The sequence below is a fragment of the Echeneis naucrates genome, chromosome 15, assembly GCF_900963305.1.
Source record: "Echeneis naucrates chromosome 15, fEcheNa1.1, whole genome shotgun sequence".
Lineage (NCBI taxonomy): Eukaryota > Metazoa > Chordata > Actinopteri > Carangiformes > Echeneidae > Echeneis > Echeneis naucrates.
Window position 1 is genome coordinate 20,693,556 of NC_042525.1, and position 22,485 is coordinate 20,716,040.

At 40.3% G+C, this 22,485-nt stretch overlaps 1 protein-coding gene across 1 annotated transcript in view; it reads right to left on the reverse strand.

The window, feature by feature from the left end:
• LOC115055082 (bifunctional heparan sulfate N-deacetylase/N-sulfotransferase 2-like) overlaps positions 1-22,485 on the reverse strand; it is a 57,776-nt gene continuing 35,291 nt past the window's right edge. Inside the window, exons 5-14 of the mRNA XM_029520535.1 lie at positions 17,684-17,869; positions 11,922-12,050; positions 10,336-10,518; positions 9,897-9,993; positions 9,690-9,813; positions 8,467-8,641; positions 8,201-8,371; positions 7,711-7,820; positions 5,365-5,467; positions 1-3,342 (exon numbers count right to left, since the gene is read on the reverse strand). Coding sequence (XP_029376395.1) covers positions 3,217-3,342; positions 5,365-5,467; positions 7,711-7,820; positions 8,201-8,371; positions 8,467-8,641; positions 9,690-9,813; positions 9,897-9,993; positions 10,336-10,518; positions 11,922-12,050; positions 17,684-17,869 — 1,404 coding nt within the window. The 3' untranslated portion in view covers positions 1-3,216. The remainder of the gene's footprint in view (positions 3,343-5,364; positions 5,468-7,710; positions 7,821-8,200; positions 8,372-8,466; positions 8,642-9,689; positions 9,814-9,896; positions 9,994-10,335; positions 10,519-11,921; positions 12,051-17,683; positions 17,870-22,485) is intronic.

Genomic DNA, 22,485 nt, shown 5'->3' on the forward strand with positions numbered 1-22,485 from the left:
ATCACCTGATGAGCAAGCACTTGGCGACAGTGGCAAGGTAAAACTTCCTTTAAGAGGCAGAAACCTCGAGCAGAACCAGGCTCGGGGGGCATTTGCCTCGACATGCCTCGTGAATAGTGAAGAGGATTTTCCTTCAGCCCAAGCACAGATATTGACTATTACTCGTACGATACTCATACCCATCGAAATTGCTATATCTGTACTGGATACTCGTTTCAGCCAAGTATCTGGGAGCCTGTCTTTCTTAAACAGTCCAATATATACAGAGTATTAAGTTATATGTACACACGCATGCACAAACACACAACTGCAGCTCCATTGCTTTGTGATGTGCCGAGATTCAAAACATTTGGGAGAGGAAGCAGATTGATGTCAGACATCAATTTAATAACAACACAAACTGTGACAGAGGGTGAAATGAATGTTGGCTGTAAACTGGAAAACACACTGAAATGACAGGTGACAACAAGAGAAGAGAGCAGATTTAAAAGTTTGATCGGAAAAACATGTTTTGGCAGTCAAAATTGTGTCATTGATGGATTTGTTGCTGAACAGCTGACAAGGAGAACTAACTGAGAACTGAGAGTGGAATTAGAAGATTATTGGTATAGTATTTCCAGATTGTACTAGTGTCCCCTTTCCCACATTCACATAATGACACCACTGGTACTAAACCCACCAGCTCCGCTGACAATTAATTATTACCTTGAAGTTTTTACTGCCTTCAACAGTTTATGGAGAGATTAATACTTGTCACTTTGAAATATACTTGACATATTGTCCATGAACCACAGTGACACCAGCAGGGATTAGAGTAGTATGCTACAGCGAGCGTGTGGGGAGATAGAAAATCATGTTATTGTCTCTAATTCAGGGGTGGATGACAGCTGTGCAAAGATTGAGGCCAAGATTTTCTTGGAACATCTCTGCCTGTGTTTGATGGAGGATTTTTCCATTATGTCTCAGTCTCCACAGTCCTGTCTGAATTTCAGGTTGTTGCCAGTCAGCTCACAGCATGACCATCACTCAAATTAAAGATTTAAGGTTTTATTTTTGAATGTAAAACTGACAGGACTTTTCTGCATTGATGACACGATTGTCTTTTTGGATTTTGTAAAGCCATGTGGTTGATTATTTCTAAATTGACTTCATAAACACGAGGGTGAGTTATGTGAAAAAAAATGTAGCTATCATGTCCAACCTCTGTTTATTAGAGATAATGCAGTTTTGGCCTTTTTGAGTTTTAAACAAAAACAGAAAACAAGACTCCATACCAGCTCTGATTACTGGCTTAGTGTTATGTCATATTTGGTCACTGCACTGACACAAGTGTGTGCATACTGGTGTGGAGAAAGGTGTGCTTAGGTTTTTCCAAAGGAGTTTGACATTTGATGGGGGTTTTCTTTGCTCAGGGTGGAGCTGTGGTCACTTACAGTCCAACACAATCCAGCTCATATTTGTGCCTCATGACCATATGTCAGAATCAGCTGAACAGCTGCGTAACTACATTCCAATATTAAAATGGTGAAACGACTTGATAATTTAGTTTGAAGACAAAATACAAGTGGTAAACCTTTTCCATTTCCAATCTCATCACCAAAAGCACGCAGGTTTCCTGAAAATCTGACCAAATATCTAATAGTTAACTGCACAATGACTGTGGCTTTTTCAAGTTTCCAGCCCTCAAAACAGAGGGAAAAATTTAGTCACTGATACTGAAGATGGAGAAAAAGCAAAACTCACCTCACTATGGAAAGCTGAAGTGACTTGTCCATGTTTTCATGCTCTGATCCAGGTACAGAAACAATTTTTATCCAACTGAAGCTCTGTTTTACAGCATCAGTTATTGAACTGGTATGTGCTTTGCTGCATTAACCTAAACAGCTTAAATTCTGTAGGTGAAAAGTCACAATGAAAGCAATCTGAAAGTAACGATGGAGAATGGAGGGGGAGGTAGCCATAGTGAGAACGACTCAGTGAAGGAAGGAGGTATCAAATTGCTCACTGACAACTGTTTCCTTGACAAGCTGTTAGTGTGAGCAAAGCCTGAACCAAATCTAAATATCACATTCACTTTAACTTGATTGATTGATTGATGTTTGGCCAATGAACAAAAGGTAACTTAGCAGCCCGACTGCTGCCACAGACTGGGACCTGTGTGTGTCCTTACCCGATTACATTGTTTTAGCAGTGTGAATGCATGTGTGCATTAGGGAACACTGAAGGACCTAATACACTTCTCAAATTAGGTTTTCTGAAGGACTGCTTTCTTTGTCCTAATCCTCAACAACAGTCTAATTACTCTCCACACAGTTTAATAATGAAGGAGAAATGTTGATCTATTTAAAATTGTATAAAACGTAAATTTAGCGAACAGCTCTGAGCAATACAGATTGTCAGCCACACACAAAATCAGTGCCTTAGCTTCACAGATATCCAACACATTGACAGTGAACACATCAGTATCATTACTGAAAATAACACTGAATAGCTGTTTATTTGCATATAAAGCAGGAAGTGAGATCTGATCACGGGTTCACTGGAGATGACTTTCATTTTAAAGCAGGTGTGAAGTGATGAACTAAGAATTGACCACTTTCACTGAAGACATGTTAATGCAGGTCTGAACATGGCCAGAGAACTCTGGACCAGCATATGCACTGTCTGTTTCAGGTTGCTGGCCTTCTGTTTCCCATCTGCCCTTAAAAACTCACAATAACTTTTGAAAAAAGATTGCTTTAATATAATTTTTGTAGAGTGATGAGCCATGGTGTCTTGTGTCTACTTATACACTCCACATCTTCATGGTCATCATCCTGTGACTTTCCCTCCTCACATTAAGGCGGTCGGATCTGCTCTGTCTCTCAAACCTGCTGATCACTAATTCCTCGGGATCCAGTTAACTGATATGCGCAGTGTCAATCTCCAACTTTCCTAATCCCATACACTCCAGTTGAGGAGGCTGACTGTTGCCCAGTGCTTGCAGGAGGATGGCAAGAAGTCATGAGCTGTCTTCATTTTGCCATGGAACATGAGCAACAGTAAAATCAGCTCAAATTATGTAGCTCTTTTATTGTGTGCTACTGTTGAGCTGTTGGTTCCAGGTTAGAAAGTCCAGTCTCCACAGCCAATCCACTGCCAACAAGTGTTGGCTCAGTCACAGACTCCATTCCCAAATCCACTGTGGTGTGTTTATCTGTCTGTCACCCTGTGGCCTCAACTCCAGCTGGTGCTCTGGAGTTCTTGGCGGAGCCAGGATGGCAGTGGTTGGCCCAACCGATTCAGCAGATGTAGCAGCTCCATGTTGTGTTCACGGTAATAATCAGCCAGAAAGGCACGTGACTGTATGTAAAAGCAGATCATACACGATAGGTCAGCAATCAAGTAAATGAAGAAAGGTAATTTAATACAACAAGGTTTTCAAAGTGCATTGAAAAAAAAAAATAAATAAATCATAGTTTCTCTAATCAGAGGTTGTAGAGAACTCTACAATGCCATGCATTGAAGTAAGCCCGGCTCTATTTAGCCAGTACCTTTCAATCGCTCAAACAAGGCCAGGTTCACTCTCCACCAGAGAGGTGAAATTCAATGAAATTTAAAACCCATTTTTGTCAGCTGGGCATCAGACAGCTAAGCCCCCTGCCTTTGGCTGCCACCCAATTCACAATACACCAGACAACTGCAGTATTCTCCCATGGAGGTTGGGCCCATGCCGTCCTTTTGGGTTATATATGGCTGGGTTCAAATTCAGATTCAGAGATTCAGCCTGAATGATCAGAACCTGAACAGTATTCAGTTGCTGGTCTTCTGTACTAGTCAGTCTTTCCATAGCTTACACTATGTTCAAATATAAGGGTGTCCATCACTGCACCTGACACCAGGACATCCTGGGTCACAGATCAATGATAGTGAGGTTCTGCTGAGAATGTCTGGTAGAGGACAGTCAACTTTGTCTTCCCATGCAACCTCCAGCAGAGCTCAGGTGTGGCGAGAGTAATAGAATCTGAGTGGTTCGTTTTGTGCACTGCCTGGGCGAGTTGTAATAGTAATTGACAAACCTGCTGATGGACAGTGGAGGTGAGGGATGTAGAAAATAGGGCGGGACCATTTTGGCAAAAATAATAATCACAATTATTATTGTTTGGAAGACATGTGCATTTGTTAAACAAGCATAACTCAACTCTAAATATAACTTCACAGAACTAACAGAAATAAATAAAAATTATCATAGATAAAAATTATAAAATTAACATATTAAAATAAATACAAAAATACTGCAAAAACTAATAGTTTGAGATAGTGGTGCCAGAATGAACATAGACCACTTTATGACTTAACTTTAAATGGTTAAAGAAATTGGTTGTGTTGCCTTGGGGTGCAAACCCAACAGTGCCACAGAGTTTCTTTCTTTCTACTGATTTACATCTGGCAATTAAAAACATTTCCAGACAACAGAAGATGTCTTACCTTTCTTTTCTACCAAAGGCTACTTTTCTGAGATTTTAACTGATTTCAACCTTGCACACACCATTCCTCATTTCTGTAATGTAAGCGGCAAGCGGGGCTTTGCATTTATGGCCCAGGTATGCTGTGCCGTGTGGCACATTAATCGTCTCACTTTGGTTATCGCAACATTGAAGAAAAGCCAAAACTATAATAGAAATTTAATTAATTGTCCAGCCCTGCTATAAAGCATCTAGCTTGTGGCAGTCCTGAGGCAGCTGAAAGCCGCCACTACCAAGCTAACAAGCTGTAGGGAGTGACCAAAAGAACATGAACCAGTTGACTTGGTTTGGGGATCGGGCCAGGATGCCTCCCTGTGGAGGTGTTCTGACCATATTCATCTGGGAGGAGACCCCGAGGCAGCCCCAGGACTCACTGGAGAGATTACATCTCATGGCTGGCATAGGAATACCTTGGGCTCTTCCCAGAGGATCTGATAGAAGTGGCTTGGGAGAGCAGTGTCTAGATTTTCCCTGAGACTGCTGCTCTCATGACCCACAAACAGATAGATGAAAATGGATTGAAAACCTTTTCCGAAACACCTGGACATGTTGTTTTAAGAAACTGGTGCTTAAACAGAAGGAAAATGTGCATCTCTGGGGAGGTAGCTTTGTACGGGACTAGCTTTTCACTGGGTATAAACCTTGCATCTAGAGGTTCTAGCTCTAAGTGTACATATTCACTACAATTCACTCAAAGAGTACAAGCAGTCACATGGGATAGTTTGTGATCTCAGTGTATTCCTGGATCTTAGTTATTAACTTGATGATTATGAGGTAATTATCATTTCTAACAGAAGTTATAACAATCTGGTGAAACAAAAATTATAAGCAAGAGCTCATGCACACATGTGAAGTGTACCTCAGGACTCATCTCCGGGTACTTCCTGCCTTTACTCTTGCCCAGACATTTGGCCCGACCTCCTTCGACTCGTTGACACCAGAAACCTTTGCTGTCATCATACCTGCAGACACATGATATGCTCCATTATAAGGTTTTTGTAAGCAGTTCATAGAAAGATTTTGGAAGTACATGTTAAAAAAAAAAGGCACAGGTTGTTGTTGAGTATAAACCAATCAGCCATAACATTATGATGGCATAACTAATATTGTGTAGGTTCTCCTTTGCCATCATAACAGCTCTGACCTATCAAGCCATGGAATACCCCGAGATTTCTGAGAGTGTGCTGTGGTATTTGACACCAAGCAGTCCTGGAAGTTAAGAGGTTGGTCCTTGATAGATTGGACTCCAAGGGCCAATTCCAATACACCCCCTACCCCTAAATTTTGCATTCTGCAATTTTTTCATATAGGGGTGGTGGGCATAACGAGGGTTAGGGGCTATGAATTTAGACCTTCAGAGCGAGGGATTTCAGATGCTGACTTGCCCAGAATGCTTTATGTCATCATTTAAATGCTGAACCAAACAACAATGGCAACCCCCTGAGAGTGAGAGGATGTGGAGAAGTTGGAGGGAAAAAAAACAGAAATATATACGTATAATTTGGCATGGAAAATTTGTAAAAACATTTTGTAATAACAATGTTTTGTATAGAGAATGGTTTAACATTAGATAATGCAATATGTGACCACAACAATTGCTGTTCACGATGAGAGTCGGCTAGGTAACATTGCCATGTCCTGTTAATGTTACTTGTTAGCTCTCATCTTTCCTGCAAATTTATCAGATATTTCAGATTATTATAAGGCAGAAAGTAATGTTATCTATGTTACTTTGTAATGAGCATATGTGCGAAAGTAACTATGCAGTCGCTTGTGTGCCCAAACGTAAACTACATAGTGACGTAGCAAGTGGTGTCCCAATTCCTAGGGAAGACTACAAAGCCGTACCCCTTGTGGCTTCCTTTCGAAGGGTGAAGGTGTAGTGAGTAGGGTGAACATTGGGACTGGCCCAAAGTCAACACCTTGAGCTGGTTGTCGTAGTGGTCGTAGTCGTAGTGTCATAGTGGTAGGGAGTAATAGCGGGAGGAGTCTGGGCGATCTCCCCCAGAAACTTTTGAGTAAATGTAATTTCCTGTATTGTTTTGCTTATATTAAACTATGACGGGCACATTTTGTAATAACATTCAGAGGATATATTTTGCCTCAGATTATATATTTGAAGTTATAAAAAAGCTACAAATAAAGAAATTGATTTGATTACTAATTCAGTACCTTTAATAATATTAGTATTTCTTAAAACTAGAAGTGCTGGAACGCCATCATTATTAGCAGCTCTGTGTATTTGTGTCTGTACGAGAAGCTGCTGGTAGCAGCGACAATGTGGCTTTTCACAAAAGCACATGCTTTGTTTCGTTGTCGTATTTCAGACTTCAAAAAAGTAATTTTGAGGCGTAGTTGTAATATAAATTCAAGGAGCGTACAATTTACTGAATGTGCATTTACAAAAGCGAGCCTGATCTGACGTCGCAGGTCAACCAATGCCACCATTTGCTGATAAAGCTGTGAATCAAATGAAAGTTTCCGATTGACATATTCATCAGCCAATCATTTGGAGAGACTCAATCAAACATAATGTAACATTTATCTGACTATCCCCTTGTTGTAAATCATGCAATGTCATTGATCACCAGATTGTTATAACTTCTGTTGAAGCGGTTTAAGTGTGGAGAAATGTAAGGGTCTGTATCGTTGGCTGAAAGCAAACATACCCTGGCTGATGAATACGACAATCAAAAACAAACATTTGATTGATAGCTTTATCAGCCAATGGTGACGTTGGTTGACCTGCGATGTCAAGTTAGTCTCAAAATTCAACACAGAGTTATGAGACTGTTCTGACTCCATAGTTATGTCACTCACTCACCTAATGGTAGCTGTGCATATAGCTTCACTGTCATCCTCCATTTCATTTTAATTGTGGCTCCTTGAAATATTCTCCTCCTGAATAGCTGTCCTTTTTATAATAGTTACAGTTTGGAGTCATGATTTCAGTGTTCTTGAACTGTTCAGAAGGTTCTATCTATGACCTCTGCTTATCTTTCCATCCAGAGTTAACCTTGTAACTAATCATTGCTTACATGTGTGCATTGTCCAGCCATCACAGTTTGGCCCTTATCAAAGTCTGTCACATTCTTACACATTTTATCCTGGTTCAAAATATCAACTTTAGGAGAAAAAGCATCAAATCATCTGTTAATGGTCATAATGTTCTTGATGTATGCGTATGTGAGAGTGTGTTACAAACATTAGGGCCTGGGTATAGTTGAAGATGGGAGTAACACCAAGGAATCTCTGTATTCCCTCCATCACCAAAGCTGGGTTAGTCCGCAGAAGGGCCCCATCTACAATGTGAAACTGGTACAGACAGATGGACACATACACATAAGCATTCAGTGTCACCCATGACTCATATGTTAACACCTCAATATGGCTCTTCTTTGTGGTGACAAACTACTCTTTGAGTGTCCTCCTGATCGAAAAGTGAAGTGTTCATTAAACCCAGCCAAAAGAACACAAAGATAATCTTGAGTCAATACTTCTGTTTAGCACAGAAGATAACACACGCGCACGTGCACACACACACACACACACAGACTGGAAGGCTATGTGGCATGAATTTGTGCATTCATGGTATTAAACCACTTCCTTTTTTAATATATACATTTCATTACATGTTTAAACACCTGGGTGGACACCAATTGAAGTACTTTTTCTATAGCTGTGGTGTAAATTACCTGGCTGGGCTGGTAGTGTTGAAGCCAGCGCTCTAGGTGAGTAGCATAAGCCCCAGGATTAAGGCAGCGTCTCTGAAGTGCCAGCAAGTCCTTGGGTGCAGAGGGACTTGCTGTCACCACTAAATGGAAAGTGTTGTTGAGGGCTGCAGAGTCCTGGTGAGCCCTCTGGTGCTGTGATCATTAACACAATCATATCTTGCATGGAGTGTTTCAACTCTAATTAAGAGCACAACTTCACAGTCCTTAATTGTGTGATGTGTTCTCACCTGGTACCAGGAGTAAGCTCTATCAGATGGATTGATGAGCACAGCCAGGATCTTGGCTCTAGGTAGCAGGGCAGCAGCTCTCTTGGGTGCTATATCTGTATCAAAGTAGTTGGCACTTTTTTCAAACATGAAGTCTGTGCTGACATTAGAAGGGAATGGGAAGAAGTCCATGTACCTGAGGTTAGCATAAATGAAAGCACTAGTTAGCTAATGCCTTAAAAAAAAAAAAAAACAAAAACCCTTCTTCATCTTCTCAAACATTGTATTGTAATGAGAACAAGCAAATGCAGTAGGATGTTTCCATTTAAAGTTAAAGTTATGACGTGCAGATGTGTGGAAACTAACCCTGGGTATTAAACTATAAGAGTTAGCAGTGGCAGGTAAATGAGAAAATTACACAAATTTCTCATCACTGAGCCTGAGAATATCATGACAGGGGGAGAGCAATTCCATGCAGGAAAGCAAATAAGGTTGTGTGGGTTGTGGGTTATGGAGAAAGGCCAGTGATGCTGGTGTAAAGGCCAGAGCGTTAGCTAGCAGTTAATGTGCGTGCACTTCAGGCTGTCAGTGCTTCAATTACAACAGTTAAAATTTATTGATATAGTGCCCAATCATAACAGAGTTACATCAGTACGCTTTACATAGAACAGGTCTAGACCATACTCTTTATAGAATTATTTAAAGAGACCTAACAAATTCCGCCATGAGAATTTCCTTAGGACATAAGTTCTTGTGCCTTCCCTGAGCTCACCTACAGTCCAGACAATGACAGTGGAGTCTTTCACTGTCAGTTAAGGTTAAATAATTTGGATAGAGTTTTTGGATTTAGAATTTCACATGCACATTGTATATACATATCTAGAAATTGATGAAAAACAAGTACACTTATTATTATTATAATTAATTGGCATATCAGTATCAGTATGTAGTAGAGACATGATTGACAGCAGTTACACTCCTTTTTTAGGGTCTGTGAATGTCACATAGATTTTGGTTAATTTTTAGTTCCTGACTCCTCACTCAAATAACTAGGCTCTGTGTTTCCAGATGTTGTTTTTTCAGTTTAACTTTGTTAAAGAGCACTATGTTCAGGGGTGCAAATGTTTCAAGGGTGAAAAGGGTGACAACATACATCCCCTCTAAATCAGATTGATTATGTGGAGATAGCATTTAATTTTGAGTTTTTAATACTGTCAAAAGACTGTGGTTATAAGGTCTTTTACCAGTCAATCCCATTGTCATAGTTTACTCCACTGAAGAACTGAATCTCCTCAAAGGTGGTGGGACTGGGGAAGGAACTGGTGATTGCTGGGTGGAGGCTCAGGAATGAGTGAAGCGCTGTTGTGCCTTTGAGTAAAGACGAAACAATTATCCTAATTAAGAGAGATGTATAGACACAGATGGAGAACTGCAGTAGGACAGACTGGTACCTGTTTTTTGTGGTCCAATGACAAGGAACTTTGGGAGTCGATCGCAGGTCTTCTCTTTGGACCAGATATCTTTGTGTCTCTTGTCATGACAAGGGTTCTGAAAAATAAGTTGGCTCATGTATTCATTTATTTATTTTTTTACATCAACAAGTTTAAGTTTAAAAAAGTCTATCAAACAAGTCAGTGGAAGATAAAAAGGAATTTAAAGAAATTTTGTTATTTTATTTCATCAGGACAAACAACAGTTTGAAGATGGATAATAATTGTATTATTTCTGAGCTATAAATAAAGAGGGGATAGATACAAGGACAACTTTATTATTATTCCTGTAATGGCAAGTTAAGAGTTAAATGTCCATCTCTAAGCCCAGTCTTCTTTCAAAGTTCAAACAGTTGTGTGATAATCTGTAGATCTTCTAAGATGAAATCAGTATACTAACCTGCCAGAGTGGGTCTCTCTCCTCAGGAAAGATCTGGAAGTATTTTTCAGAAAGCTGGATGGGGGGCAAAGTCTGCAACCTGAGGTTTGTCCAACATTGAACAAACTTCACCAAAGACTCGAAGGTGTAGAGACCTAGCCGGTCATTGCCATAATTAGAAAGGTGGGTCATGAAGATGCTGATCTGGATTGAGAAGCACAATTGGCTTTAAAAATCAGTTCAACCTTTACTGGAGCAGTTTTTCTAAAGCTGAACCCACCAGGTATACTTAAAGAGCACCAATGAGTTTTTTAGGAGTTGGGAATTAGGAGTAAGACAGAAAAACTACAGTAGCTGCCTGTTGCATTCTTACCATTCACCATACCAAGGAAAATGGTAAAGGTCCTGTCTGGTAGAGAGTTTACTATCAGTGATGACATCTGCTTTCTTCAGGACCCTTTGGAGAGTAATGCATGCTTGGGTGAAGCGGCTGCCATACCAAACTGTGATGCAACCTGTCAACATACTTTCTATGGCCTAACTATGGTCTTTGAATGGGGCTCCAGATGAAATACTCAGTGATGTGGACACAGAAGTATGGCACATCCTTTCAATTTCAGCATTACTGATTTGACTGGGGGCGACACAGCAGCATGGTGGTTAGCTGTTGCGTCGCAGCAAGAAGATAGTGAGTCCGACTCTGGGCTTGTTATTTGTCTCTGTCTGTCTGTATGTGTTGGCCCTGCAATGGACTGGTGACTTGTCCAGGGTGTACCCCGCCCCGTGCCCAATATGAGCTGGGATTGGTTCCAGGACCTGGAAATGGATTATCGGAAGAAGATGAATAACATTTATTCATTCATTCTGTCCGATCATTCACTTTGTTCTGGTGAAGTTGAGATAGAAGATGGAACCACATGGCCAAAGCTGAGTCTCCTTAGGATGTTCTTTGTGTGGCAAGATAACAGCGAGTACAGTATAGGGAGGACTATACAGTCCGGAGGTGTGCCTGTGTCAAACAATGAGAGGAAAGTGAGGAAATCATAGTTCTAGTTAAAGATAGAGTCCATGAGTTTAATGAAGGCTTAAAGGGCACACCATGGTTGAACGCTGGGCTGTAATCAATTAACAGCCTCTTCATACAGATGTTGCTCTTGTCCAGGTTTGATAGGGCAATGTTCAGGATACATTTTGCAAGGTATAGCATTGATTATTATGATTATAGATGGAAGTGGGTGAAAATAATTTTGGCAACAGACCTCAGGTTTCTTTAGGAAAGGGACAAGAAGGAGAGCGACTGGCTAAGGGATACCTCAATGTCTTAAGGACACAGACAATAATTGTCGTCAATTGCAAGATTGCAGCTCATGTTGCATGATTAAGAATGAGAGTTCAGAATAAAAGAATAAAACCTGGAGCTACAAGGAGCCCTTATCAGCACAGTTACCAAGTAGCAGATATGATTATCTGCTCACACCTGCATTACAGTGCATTGTAAAGCATTTATCTTGTGTTTATAAGCCTTCTAAAAGTCAAGTGATACCTCACAAAGTAAAAAACTTCATGTCCATTTCTGTATGTACTTGGAGTGGGGTTGGGGTTCTTACAGGATTCAGAAGAACAGTGAGGAAGAGTTCCCCTCCTCTGATGCTCTTGTCCAGCTCCTTTGAACCTCCTGGGTATTCATTATAGAAGATTGTATGGGTGAACAGACCACATGTCTGCCTAGGCAATACCTAAAAGAGAAAAAGGCATCATCAGCTTTTTGTGTGTATTTACTAGGGATGCAACAATATTCAATATTTTATTGAACCGTTCAATATGTCCTGTTCGGTTCAATACACAAAGGCAAACAACTAGATTTCAGTAAGTTTTGGCCATAAAACTTTATCAAAACTTGGTAAAGCACTGTATGGTTAGATGCACTAGGAGCAAACTAGCAAAGAGAGCACTGCACTGTTTCGGTCCAGTGCCATGCTCTGTTCATACCGCCTTTAGAACCAATCAGAAGTCCCTGAAGGAGCCAATCAGTACTCGGCATGCAAAAGAGAGTGGAGAGTAAACCTTGAACAAACATGGCGAGTGAACGGGAAAGAAAATTTGAAGAGGCACCATCCTCTTACAAGTCTGCGGTGTGGGATCATTTGGATTTTGTGTCGACTATGACAATGGAAAAATGATGGTCAACAAACAAAGCACAGTGTGCAAGCATTGCTTTGTAGGTTTGAAATAAGATTTGTTGTGTAACTATTTTGCATTGATGCTACACTTTGTGTCATGTTCACATTTGTTGATTGTCTTCATAGCACTTCAGTAGTTTCTATGAGTAGGTTAAAATTTTGTTTATTTATTTTTGATAATGCACTTTCTATCTGACATTTCCTATTTTTGATTAAGAGCAAGTCAGATAAGTGTTCCTCAGTACAGCATGTTAATTTTTTTTTAAATGATTGTTTCATTTGGAGAGAAAGGCCTGCCAGAGAAATCAGAGCAGGCCAGATCCACTTCAGCGACCTACTTGGCTGCCCCTTGGTATGGTTTAATATGGTTTCTTCTGGTTTAAAAAAATCTCCAAATTACAAACTAAAGGCTTTATTGCTTTGCTCTGTCTACCGAATTAAAAAGGCCCATCAGAGTTAATTAAAAGGTCAAACCTACTGGACAATCAAATAAACACAAACGAACATTTTCAATTAATCTCCCCCTCAAAAAAAAACTAACACAAACCCAAAAACAAAACAAAACAAATATAAACCAGGATTTTTAATTCTAGGCACAGTCAAGGAGGAGAAGGGTTGCAGGTCAAGGTGCTCAGGATCGCTTTGCTGCTTTTTGCGGACGATGTGGTGCTTTTAGCACCATCGGTCTGTGACCTTCAGCTGAGTGTGAAGTGGCTCGGATGAGGATCAGCACCTCCAAATCAGAGGCTATGGTTCTCAGCAGGAAACCAGTGGACTGTCTACTCTGGGTTGGGAATGAGACTTTGTCCCAAGTGAAGGAGTTCAAGTACCTCGTGTTCTTGATCACAAGTGGGGGGACCTTGAAGCGTGAGATTGGCCAGAGAATCGGAGCAGCGGGAGTGGTACTGCAGTTGCTGTCGCACCGCTGTAACGAATAGATTGTTCAGGTCAATCTTCGCTCCTACCCTCATCTACGGTTATGAAAACTGGATCATGACCCGAAAGAACAAGATCACGGGTACAAGCAACCACAATGAGCTTCGTCTGAAGGGTAGCTGGCTTCTCCCTTAGAAATAGGTTGAGGAGCTTGGTAATCCAAGAGGAGCTTAGAGTAGAGCCGCAGCTCCTTTGCATTGACAGGAGCCAGTTGAGGTGGTATGAGGTTAAGATGCCTCCCTTGGAGGTGTTCCAGGCACATTCAGCTGGGCCCTGGGGCAGACCGAGGACCAGGTGGAAGGATTATACAGTGGTATGAAAAAGTTTAGGCACCCTAAATTTTCATTTATAAATCATTGGGTGTTTGTATCAGCAATTTCATTTTGATCAATCAAATAACTGATGGACACAGCATTATTTCAGTCGTGAACAAAAAACTACAATAAAACAAATAAATAAAACAAAACTAAAACAAATCTACTCTGGGGCTGAAACAAAGAAAACGCTGCACACTGCAGGCTGCTAGGTTTCCAAACTGAAGCACATAGAGAATGGAAAACAAAACAAATTTCACCAGTAGGTGGCAAAAAAGGCAGGGCATCAGCACACTCCCTGAATGGTATATTTACATATATACCACTATCAATCAGTTCTTCTGTTCATTATCAGGTAAGAGTGCAATCACCTCTGTTACAGGCCTGAGATATGTTTTAGCAACTCCTTGCTTTACGATCTTGACTTCAACTTTCTGTACTCGGTTGTCAGCACTTGGTAAAGTTTTCACTATAAGCCCAATGGGCCACTCATTGCGTTTGACTTGACCATCTTTATGGAAGACAACATCACCTTCCTGTATGTTCCGCTTCTTGCCCCGCCATTGTCTTCTGGTTTGCAACGTCGCCAAATACTCTTGCTTCCATTTCTTCCAAGCTAAGTTCCCGGTATAATGATTTCTGTTGAATCACCACAGGGGCGACAAACCCAAGGGGGTCGTACAGACTGTTGACAACACAAAGAATTCCTCTTCGTGTAAAGGGCTTGCCATCCAGTGGCACTTGAAACATGAAGCTGTCAGTCTGTAAGTCCCAGCTTACCTCAAGGCTTCAAAGAAGTGGCAGAAGATCAGCACTCAGATCTAAGTTCTTGAGGTCATTGGCTCTCTCCTTGGGTGGAAATGCATTCATTACCTTTGGGCGGTAGGAGGCTATTTTATGGAGCCTGATATTTGACTCTGCCATCATGCTTCTTGCGTGTTTCAACAGGTCGATGGCCTCCTCTTTGCTGGGCAGAGAAGAGAGTTCTTTGTCCACATAAAAATTTCGAGAGATGAACTGTTTCACGTCTAAGCCTTGTTTTTCTTTGCCTAGTTCAGCTGCTTGTCTCAGCCCATAAATGGCTACGGCTGGTGAAGGGCTATTACCAAAAACACGCACCTTCATGTGAAACTCAAATCAAATCAAATCAAATCAGATTTATTTGTATAGCGCCAAATCATAACAAAGTTACATCAAGGCACTTTACATATAGAGCAGGTCTAGACCAAACTCTTTATAAATTTATTTAAAGAGACCCAACAGATCCCCCGATGAGCAAGCACTTGGCAACAGTGGCAAGGAAAAACTTCCTTTAAGAGGCAGAAACCTCGAGCAGAACCAGGCTCAGGGGGGGCGGCCATCTGCCTCGACCGGTTGGGTTGAGAGAGAGAGAGAGAGAGAGAGGCAGGCAGGCATTGGAGGGGGGGGGGGTGTAGGCAGGAACATGTTGTTGCATGTTGTTGCACTCAGCCACATCTTAAGTGATTATCATTATCTTGGAACCAAAGGAACCTGAGATAATTTCGGTGGTTCTTCCTGACCCGGAAAGAGTAAAACATTTGCTCAACATCAACGGTGACAGCTACTAGCTCCCTGCGAAAGCGGGGCAAAACACCAATGAGCATGTTATTGAGATCTAGTCCACTCAGGAGTGCATCGTTCAGTGAAATCCCCTCACACTGAGCACTAGAGTCGAAAACAACCCAAATCTTACCCGGTTTCTGGGGTTGACAAACTCCAAAAATGGGGAGATACCAAACCTCTTCTCCAGGTTTCAGAGGTGGGGCTACTTCTGCTTCAAACATTTTCTTCATGAAGTCGATGAATTGTTCTTTCATATCTGTCTTACTCTGAAGCAGGTGAGATGCTTCAGTGCTTGGTCTCTGTTGTTTGGAAGTAACCGCCATGGTGTTCGGAAAGGCAGTGGCGCCATTCTTCATCCATATTGACCTCTTTGTCCATAATTTGAAGGAAGAGACAACCTTCAACCAATGGTGCAGGTTTGTCATCATATGGACTTTTGTGAAACACAGTGTCTCCCAGATTACCTGTGTTGGTGACCATTCTGCAGCACGTTTGTCCTGTGGACGTTCACATTGGTTTGCTTGTGAACAATCGCCAACAATCACCCATCCCAGATCCAGGCGCTGTGCATATGGAGAATCACTTGGACCATTGTGCTGCTCACACACTTTATGCACAATCAGAACGTCCTGTCCAACCCTCAACTTTAACAAGACTCCAAGTACCGGCACTGGCCACACAGCCCCACAGCATGATGGAACCTCCACCAAATTTTACTGTTGGTAGAAAGTGTTTTCTTGGAATGCTGTGTTCTTTCGCCACCATACATAACGCCCCTTGCTATGACCAAATAACTCAATCTTTGTTTCATCAGTCCACAGGACCTTATTCCAAAATGAAGCTGGCTTGTCCAAATGTGTTGTTGCATACCTCAAGCAATTCTGTTTGTGGCATGTGTTTAGAAAAGGTTTCTCCCATACAGCTTCTCCCTGTGCAAAGTGCGCTGAATTGTTCAACGATGCAGAGTGACACCATCTGCAGCAAGATGATGTTGTAGGTCTTTGGAGATGGTCTGTGGGTTGTCTTTGACCATTTTCACCATCCTTCACCTTTGCCTCTCCGATACTTTTCTTGGTCTGCCACATCTGCCCTTAACAAGAACCATGGCTGTGGTCTTCCATTTCCTCACTATGTTCCTCACAGTGGAAACTGACAGCTGAAATCTCTGAGATAGCTTTTTTTAGCCTTCCCCTAAACTATAATGTTGAACAATCTTTGTTTTCATTTAAGAGTTGTTTTGAGGCCCCCATTTTGCCACTCTTCAGAGGAGATTCGAAGAGAAGAACAACTTGCAATTGACCAACCTAAATATCTTCTCATGATTTGATGCACCTGGCTATGAAATTCAAGGTTTAATGATCTCACCAAACCAATTTTTTGTTCCAATTAATCAGTTCCAAGTAGTTACAGGTGTTCAAATCAACAAATTGACAAGGGTGCCAAATTTTTTGCAGAGCCTATTTTTTTTTTCCATTTCATACAACTTAATACTGCCACTAAAAATCTTGGTCTGGAAAATAGCCCAGTACTCAGCTTTTATTTGAAAATGAATGGCATGCCAATGCGATCTTTTCCTGTAAAGACAATAAATTATTATGCAGGATAAAAAAAGCAGTGTGCCAAACTTCTCCATTCATTGAGTCCTGCTGAAGGGGTGCTGTGAGGTGCTTGTGACATCTTATTTTGAAGGTGAAGTTTATGTACTTTTATTTAAAAACCATGGTTAAAATCTATTTTTTTGCTTCTTTGCTAGTTTACTTGGCTTTATTCTTATACTGTTAATTTTGTGCTTTTTAGTGTTGAATAATTTTGATTTGTTATTGATTACAGGATTACAGGCAATACGTGATTTGGCCAATGTTTTGCTGCTTTTGATGTTGGGAAAATAAATCACTCTGCACTGTGCCTGGTTGTGTCCTTGTCATCCTTTGTAAACCTATGCAAAGAATCCGGTTCCAGTGGTTCCATTAACCTCACCTAAGTCATAGGTATGACAATTAAATACAAAACACTAACATTTATGAGCCATGCTTCTAACAAACTTCAGAAACTATGTGTGAGTCAAGTGACGTTTCCTCGCTGAAAGACCAACATAGTGGAGATAATTGGCGTTATTGGAAAGAACCAAACATTTGCGGTGCTCAAGCATCCAAAGTTTATTTTTAATAACACAAATGCTATAAGATTATTGTTAGAAATGATAGAAATGAAATCTGATGTGGTAAGGTTTCACGGAAAACCTAAGCAAAGTTGCACAGAAAAGATGTGTATAGCTGGGCAGAGCTGTGAATGATAACTGGGGAGAGAAGTTCACCAAGGGAGAACAATAACATTAATTAAGGATGGTGGTCTGACCTGGATTCCATTATGGATAAAACCTCTGCGGTATCGAGCTGGCCTCAAATGGGGGTATTCCTCTGTGCTGGTCACCTTGATACCCCACACAGACTTCCAGGCCTCATAGAGCTGGGTGTGAACTGGATAAACACCAGAGTGATGTGGAGCAACTGCATAACCCATATCTGTTGGGATGCCATGTTCCTGCAGAAATGGTTGTGGAGTAGGAAGATGGGATGCGATTGAAGGAGGAGATTGAAAAACAAATTAGTGACAGGAGATACAAGTATAACAAGTATAACAAGGAAGCAAGAACAATAAGATCTAAATACTCTAAAAGCTAACACCAGGCAAGATTAAGTAAAAATTTCTATGTTCCTCGCATGAACACTATTGGTAATAACGGTAAAACCACATCATGTTACCATTAACACTAAGCAAGTTTATTTATAGAACTACTTTCAGACACAAAGCAATTCAAAGTGCATTAAAGAGGCGTGCAAATGAATTAACAGAACATTAAAGTTACTTAAAAATATTTAAAATATACTAAAAAACATTAACATTAAGATATAATTAGTGGTAGTGGTAGTTTGTGTGTTGGCCCTGTGATGGACTGGTGACCTGACCAGGGTGTACCTTGCCCCTTGCCCAGAACGTTGGCTGGGATTGGCTCCAGCACCCAGGGGAACCAAGCCCTGATTTAGTTTATGGTGTATCAGGTGAGAAATTACTACTTCATCTTGTCTGGTTCTGGAAACACTCCAGACTCCAGAGTTAACTTATACTGAACCTTTCACAGAAAATTTGGCTGGTCTAGATGCTTCATTATTGTACAAGCAGATCAGAGATGCATTTCATCTTAAGACCAATGCTTTGTGCTGAATTGAGCTTTGTGGACAGGAAGTCAGATATATCCTTTTACACACAGGAAGTTGGGATAGCAATTTATGGGCCAATATGACATGTGCTACTGGGTTAGTGAAGACTCTTAGGATCTAGCATCGCAGTACCATGCATTAATTCAGTAACAATTTTCATGTCCTTTTTGCTACAGTAAACAGATTAACAAACCCTCCAGTTTCACTGCCTTTAGACCTATATCTACAATGTAATAAGTTTGTAAAATTCTTCAATGACAAAGCTCAAGCAATTAAAAATGCGATAACGACAACACAAATAACTACTCTGCATCCAGCTAGACACCTAGAGCTGACACATTTCACACCTGTCACTGACAAAACAGTCGTAGAGATTAAGTCTGTGCTGAGCAGTTTGTTACCACAACTTGCTCAACTAGTCAAAACCTCACTTGATACTGGAAGATTTCAAAAGGCCTTAAAAACTGCTGCCATCAAGCCTCTTCTAAAGAAGAGCAGTCTTGATGCCACAGTACAACTATCAGCCCATATCAAACCTACCATTCTTAGGCAAAGTCCTGGAAAAAGCTGTATACCAACAACTTACTGACTTTCTCCTGTCTAATAACGTTTTTGATACTTTCCAATCAGTCTTTAGGCCCCACCACAGCACTGAGACAGCTCTAATCAAGGTGACTTATGATATCCACCTGAACATGGACGCAGGCAAAGTCTCATTCTTAGTTCTGCTGGACCTGAGTGCTGCCTTTGACATGGTTGACCATGTGATCTTATTACAGAGGTTTGAAAACTGGGTGGGAATCTCTGGTACTGCTCTGAACTGGTTTAATTCCTATCTTGAGGACAGGACGTACTTTGTTGAAATTGGCAACTGTGTGTCAGACCAAATGGCTATGACCTGTGGGGTTTCCCAGGGGTCAATTCTGGGACCCCTATTGTTTAATCTGTACATGTTTCCATTAGGCCAGCTAACACGCAGCTATAATGTGTTCTACCATGACTATGCAGATGACACTCAGATCTACGTCTCACTGATGGCAGGTGAACATGGGCCTGTAGATAAACTGCATCACTGCATCGGACAGATCAGTGTTTGTTTATTGTTGTTTAGGATCTCCATTAGCAACAGCATAGCTGCAGCTATTCTTCGTTCGTTTCGTTTCACATTTAAAATAGTACAGTTCTTAAGATAACATAATAAAAATTGAAAAATAAGAAAACACATACAAAAAATACTCAGCATACAACAATCTGCCCTAAACAAAGCCATACAAAGAAACTAAAACAACAAAAATCTTAAAAAAATAAAATAAAAATAAAAATAAATAAATAAATCTGAAAATAAAAAATCCTCAGTCAATTTCATACGTTGTCACAAGCTTCAGCAGCAATCTACTTTACTAAAGATAGAAATGCATTTAACCATCAGGACTATGTTTCAGTTCCCAGCACATCACACAATCAATATCAGCTACCTGCTTATTTAAATAATTATATTTTATATCCTATAATTATCATTCATACTTATTCAAAATATATTGCTTAACGAATAGTTTGAATATTCTGTTATTGTTTGTGTGATGTGCTTAGGGAATGAGTTCCACTCATACATGGCTCTGTACACAACAGTTCTTTTACCAGCATTAGACTTTACTGTTGGCAATGCAAAATATCCTCCAGCTGCATGTCGGGTGATGTATTTATGATAATAATAGCTGTAACATAGTTCTTGATATAATGCACAAGGAGTCTTTGTTGTACACACATTTTTAACGAATAACAGGAATGAACAGAGTAATCTGTCAATAATCTTGAGCCAACCCAAATTCTTATGCATTTTAACAACACTTAAATGCACACACATGCAATTACACCCATAAACAATGCGTGCAGCTATATTTTGTATTTTTTGTAGTTTTGCAATCATATCTGTAGTTGCATTTGACCATACTGTAGGGCAATAGTCAAGGTTTGATATAATTAAAGACTGAATTAATTTTGTTGCTTTTGGTGTTAAACATGTCCTGTGTACACAAGAAGTTATCTGTTGTGCATAGGATTATGTAATTCATTACCTCATATCAAATCTCAGTCTGGAAGGGATGTTCTTTACTGTGGATTAATTAAAAAAAAAATTACAGAAGGAAGGAGTAACAATGGCTTAATTTTTTTGGTTTTTATTAATTGATTAGTGTTAAATCAAATCATGGGCTCATTATATAAGGGGGGCAAACTGAAACATAACTCGGTGAAACAAGTGAAATTAACTGTAAATGGCATAACACAACATGATACTGATGATTAAACAGCTGATAAGTAACTTGGGAACTTGGGCGAATGAGCGGAAGGTTGTTTATCAATTGCAGGGCGGGTTTATCTGAAGAAGAAGAGCTTTTAAAACTAAAATTTGGGTCAATATTGTCTAATAGCCATGCCTCGCACCACTCAGAACAGCTAGCTGGGAGAGCAGATAAAGGCAAACCTTACTGGGGTAGGTGATACAACTGGCCACAAAAAAGGCAGGAGATGTCCCTCTTCACCGGCACTGGTGTCCTTTGGGCGATTGGTTTGGTTATTAAGTTAACTGTCCAACTAATTCTTCTCTTCTCTGATGAAAACACATGGAAGCAGCGCGTAGCACAAGCAGCCCTGCTTACCATGGCAACTTGAGACACTGGAGGCTGAGTGTAGTGCAGTCAAACTTGTTTCAGTCGCAATAAGCCTTGGCTTGAAGTCAGAGCTTAGCCATTGTAGTTTAGCAGCTAAATTCTGACTTCTGAGTTTCTGAGTCGTCCAGAACTCCACCAATTCACGACTCTTAAAATTTCATATTGACTGGCTTTATTTGGGGGCTGACCCACAGGCGTAATCTGGTTATCGATGTGAATTAGGCCCCATCAAATTTCTCCCTCTAACTCAGGGAATAACAAAATCACATATACACCAAAGAGAAATATATCATTTTGACACACAACATGACAGAAATACCATTTCCCATTTTATTAACTATTTTATTAATATGTGATTTCCATGACAATTTTTCATTGACTATTCCCAGCAGCTTGGTCTCCTGCACCTGCTTTATACTACCCTATTTTTGCTGAGGTTTAACTATGGGTAATTCCTGATGCTAAAGTATGAACCAAATATAATGCAATTAGATTTTTATACATTCAAAACTATTTTGTTACAAATTACCCAATCTTACACTGCTCTTAATTCCTCCATTAAAATGGTATTTAACTCAAACTGTAGATGCGGAAGCATCTATGGTTGAGTCAGCCGCATACATACTATACTGTATAGTATACTGGATCTGTTCAAGATAAGTTGCTAATTATTTGTAAAAATTGTGAACAATAATGGCCCTAAGCAACTCCCTTGCAGCATCCCACATGTTACGGCTCCCACATAAGAGAAGTAACCATTAAAATACTCTATTTGCATCCTGTCAGTAAGATAACTCTTAATCCATGACAACGTGGACAAACCAAACCCATATCATTCAAATCTTTCCTGTAATATATTATTGTCAATTATATCAAAACTTGCAGCAAAATGAAGCATAACAGCACCAACCATTTTCTTCATTGCCGAGCATATAACTCATAATTTGTTCATATATTATGCTTTTCATACATTTACATAATACCAATGTTTGCTCCTGAAAAAAAGGAAAAAGATATTTTTAGGCAATGGCAATATTTGGGCTATTTTCCATGTTAGTGGACACAGACAATTGTCAAAGCTGGTGTTAATGATGTGGCAGATGAGAGGTGCAACAAACTTTGCAAATGGTTTCAAAACTTTACTGTCTAAATCATCAACACCAGGGAGTTTTTCTTTGCTAGTGAGTGAATATTTTTAACTGTGAGCTTCTTGAGAGGCACGTTTGTCAATAACACTCATAATGATTTCCTCAAACCTGGCCAGAGCTTC